The 4,213-nt window shown below is 39.7% G+C and overlaps 1 protein-coding gene across 1 annotated transcript; it reads left to right on the top strand.

Moving 5' to 3' along the window:
- Positions 1-602: 602 nt before the first annotated feature.
- Positions 603-3,969, top strand: LOC128788908 (fatty acid-binding protein, adipocyte). The gene is made up of 4 exons (XM_053944241.1): positions 603-724; positions 1,963-2,135; positions 2,354-2,455; positions 3,737-3,969. Exons 1-4 carry the CDS (start codon positions 652-654, stop codon positions 3,785-3,787), a joined length of 399 nt encoding a protein of 132 aa, XP_053800216.1. The 5' UTR covers positions 603-651; the 3' UTR covers positions 3,788-3,969.
- The last annotated feature ends 244 nt before the right edge of the window (positions 3,970-4,213 follow it).

Genomic DNA, 4,213 nt, shown 5'->3' with positions numbered 1-4,213 from the left:
GCATCTCCATTGCATAAAAGCATATTACAGACATATTATTAAATTGATTCAGGTGGTGCAAGGACAAGCAGTTCCCAATCAAGGAAGCAATTTTATTGCCTTAGCCTTCTATAACCCCAGAGTTCTCTCTTTGTGCTCCAAATCTACTTCTTCCTGTAGTTCTGTATTTCTCTAGAGGAAATTTCTGATTGCAGGGGTGCTGAAAGCAAGCTAAATGATCACAATGAGCCTTTGGGTCTGAAAGTCTAGGAACTGAGCTGTATCCATTTCATATAGTGGACTGAAATGAAAGAGTAGGGGAGAGAACATTAATTTTTGTGAGTTGAGCTTGAGCCTCCCTTTTTATTCTGAGAGGTAATTTTATTTAATTATTTGCCTTTAAGGTAGAGTGTTCTTAAACGACAAAAATAATTAAATAAAAACAAGTCAATGATCTTTGTGCTAGTAAGGGCAGATGAATAATAGCACTATGACCCACTGGCAGAGGAGGGGTAGGGGAAGAAGTGGTCACTGGGACTCACTCTTCATTGGTCATCCCAGAGCATCATGTGGCCACGGCTCCTTTTTAAAGATAAGTGCTCTTTTCCTGGAGCTCATTATATTCTCCTGTTCTGTTTGAACCTGTGGAAGACATCTTTCTAGCCTGACAAAATGTGTGACCATTTTGTGGGCACCTGGAAGCTCCTTTCTAGTGAAAACTTTGAGGACTATATGAAAGAACTGGGTGAGAATTGTCATTTCAACTTCTTGTATCTGGAACAGGGAAGGAATGCCAATTTTGAACTTTATTATTTACTTGCTTTTTCTGGCTATGCTGTTTATCAAGGGGGGTTTAATCCACTATTTTGATCAGATAGCCTTAAACTGGAGAATTCATCTATTTCAATAAGTGGTGTTAAAATCCTAAAAAGCAGGAAAACTTTTACTGATGGGAATAATTTCAGGTAAGTCAAGTCTATGCATGCCTTATTAGTAGTTTTATAAATGGAAGTAAAACACATCAGTGGATTATTTTGTGTGAATTAACTTTTATCCTTGGACATGCAAATTGGTGTGATGCTAGAAAGCAGCAAGTTTCCTTATGTCTATGAGCAACACACCTAAACAACTTTAAAATGCTACTGGATTAGGATGCCAGTTAATTGCCATGGCTATTATAGTGAATGAAACTCTGTAGCTGCCTCCAGTGAATATTAACAAAGACAAATGCATGGATTCATGCAGATACTTGTAAGATTTGATGTCTAAAAATTTTCTCTAAAGGTGTGGACTTCTTGCTTAGAATTAAAATTGGGATTTAAAAGGTTTCAACATTCTGTTAGTGTGGAAGACGCAGGGAGTAACTTGCACTGATTCAATTACTACATGCTAAAGAGCTGGGGGGTTCTTTGCAGTTTAGGGGTAAAATACTTACTGTGACTTATCCTGACATCTTTCAATGAGTGCGACTTGCACTCCTAATCTTTACTCCAGATTTTGCTCAGGACATAACAATTGCCGGCTATTTCTTAATCATTTCCTTATATTCAACCTACCCACTTGTAAATATAAAAAGCTTGCTTTTTTTTTTCCTTGTTTGTTAGTTTTGTTGCTTTTGTGGCTCAGAAACTGTTGTATATTCCTGCTTATTTACATTTAGATACAATTAGCATACAAGTTAGTGTACAAGCTACGAAAGTTATTCTGAACAAGTCTATGTGCAAATATCTGGCATTCATATAATCTCAGTCTTCAAAATATTGCTTTTACTATTTTGACAATGACAGAGAATTTCCTTACATCAACCCACCCAGCTTCTACAGCAGTATCAACTAAGATTTTGCAAAAGAATCTCTGTAACATAGAATTATTAACACTCAGAAAGCAACAGGGGGAAAAAACACTGAGGTTTTTTTTCCCAATGTATAAGACAAAAAGATTGAGGAAAGACAAAAAATTCATATTGCCCTATCTTATTTACAGGTGTGGGGTTTGCTACCAGGAAGATGGCTGGTGTGGCCAAGCCTAATGTAACTATCAGCATCAATGGTGATGTGATAACCATCAAAACAGAAAGTACCTTCAAAAATACAGAGGTCTCTTTCAAGCTGGGTGAAGAGTTTGACGAGACCACAGCAGATGACAGAAAAACAAAGGTGAGTCCTGAAATGGCATTTTGCAAATACATCTCTCAAAAGGGATGTGGGAGCAGCAGGGCAGAGCTGTGATTTTGGCATCAGTGCAGAAATGCTGCCTCCACAGGTAAGACTGTTGTGGGTGCTTTGTGCTTGGTGCTGTTTGGACCTGGAGAGTCTTCTCCTGGGACCAGAGCACCCTGATGAAACAGCCACACTTTGTTTTTTTACTTTGGTAGAATGTCATAACCCTAGACAGTGGTGTGCTGATCCAGGTGCAGAAGTGGGATGGAAAAGAGACTATCATAAAGAGAAAAGTGATGGATGGGAACCTGGTGGTGGTAAGTTAATTTTTGTTACTTAATCACTGAATTCAGTGTGCAGAATTCATGTTCAGCTGATGTATGACTTTGGATTCAAACACAGGGAGGGAAAGCATCTGTAAGGGCTCTGTGCACTTGGTGAGAAGTCTCTCGGATTGAGTCTAGAGCATAGGTTAAAACTGAAAAGCTGTTAAACTTATGGAATGGTATGGAGGTGCCTGTTCTCCATAGCAAGACATGGCTGGGAAAGTGTAGGAAGAAAAACCCAAAATCCTTATGAGGAAAACTTATATATTTCAGAATCTCTAAGTCCTGGACAGTATAGAGAAAGCATTAGCAAAGCCCACATTAAATACCTCCACTCTATGCTGATGCAGAGTACTGCTGTTCATCTTCAGCAGAGGCTTAGAGCCATCTGTGGGAATCCTGCTATACATCACCAACAACTGTGTTAATAATATGACTTTAGAGCAATGAAACCTGTCCAAGCTCTGTTGTTTGGTTTTATCTGGTCAGAGACTATTGTGCTTGATTTGATGCCAGTAAGGCCCACATACAGTCTGGGGCTTCCCAGCTCTGCTCTACAGTTTTAGAAAACACACTGAAGAATCTGGGACAGGACTAAATCTATGTTCATAAAAGGCAGCTGAGATTCCTACATGATGCAAAACCATACATATGCACAAAATTCCTGAAGAGTTCTGCCCTCCCCTAAGGAAAAATAATATGTCCATAAATTCAATATTTAAATGCCTTTGGATAGAGACCAGAGGAGAAGAAATAGAAATCGTTTTTAATAGCAACTTCATTAAGAAAGAGTGAACAAAACAGAGTTTGATGTAACTTAAAAATAGATGAAGACAGAGCCTAACATGCAGAGGCTGACACTAGCAGCTGCAAGTCTGAAAGCTCTCTGTGTGTGCATGTGTTGTGCTCACATGTGTGAAGACAACCACAGCTGCAAAAGGTGAAGGAAAAAAAGGTTCATGCCCACCTCCAGGGTCCAGTCAGCCTCCACAGAAGTCCTAAAAGCCTTCTTTAGAGATTTTTAAGAAAAGGTTAGAAATCTCCTGGGGGTCAGTAGAGCAGTTCTTGAAAATTCTTTCACTCCTGTCCTTGTTTTTCAGTCTTCTGTTGTTGAAACTCTCAAAACTGAGTTCACTCTTTTAGCAATTGCCTTTAGAGGCAGAGAAATGCAATTTTTTTCTTAAACTGATTCCCAATAGATAAGTAATTCTCTACCTTCTGACTAACATTTAGAAAGAGTTAAAAGCTTATTGAATTATCTTTTCTTTCCAGGAATGCACCATGAATAACGTTTCCTGCAAAAGAATTTATGAAAAAGCATGAAGAAGCCACCTTCACACAGGACTAATGCTTAAAGCTGGAATAAAACAACTTAACCAAAGAAGAAAAGCCCCACAAATCTGTTTTAAAGAGAACAGTACCTTTTTTTTCAGATCTATCCCAAAGCAGTTATATGCATTTAGTCTAATTTGTTGTGCCTATTCAATAAAATGTTCTGCTTTCTACAGTGTGTGCTTATGCTGGAGTTTGTCAGGGAGGGGCGTGGGGGCGATGCAGCGTGGGAAGGGGTGCTGTGCAGGACAGCTCCGTGTGACAGCCAGTGCCACTCTCAGCCATGTCACCCATCTCCCTGCAGAAAGAGCATTGGAGCCGGCCCAGGGAGCGGCACTTGTGTCACAGGAACAGATGGACACCTCAACACTCATCTGGGGAGTGCTGTGTGTGGCTACCCCCTGCAAGCAGTCTGTG

The sequence above is a fragment of the Vidua chalybeata genome, chromosome 1 (genome assembly GCF_026979565.1).
Source record: "Vidua chalybeata isolate OUT-0048 chromosome 1, bVidCha1 merged haplotype, whole genome shotgun sequence".
Taxonomy (NCBI): domain Eukaryota; kingdom Metazoa; phylum Chordata; class Aves; order Passeriformes; family Viduidae; genus Vidua; species Vidua chalybeata.
Note: the sequence above shows the minus strand (reverse complement) of the source record. Positions and strands in the feature narration are given on the sequence as shown.

Coding starts and splice junctions, on each gene's coding strand:
- LOC128788908 (XM_053944241.1), top strand. CDS start 652: ATGTGTGACCATTTTGTGGGCACCTGGAAGCTCCTTTCTAGTGAAAAC. Junction 725..1,962: donor GGACTATATGAAAGAACTGG/GTGAGAATTGTC, acceptor TCTTATTTACAG/GTGTGGGGTTTGCTACCAGG. Junction 2,456..3,736: donor TGGATGGGAACCTGGTGGTG/GTAAGTTAATTT, acceptor TTTTCTTTCCAG/GAATGCACCATGAATAACGT.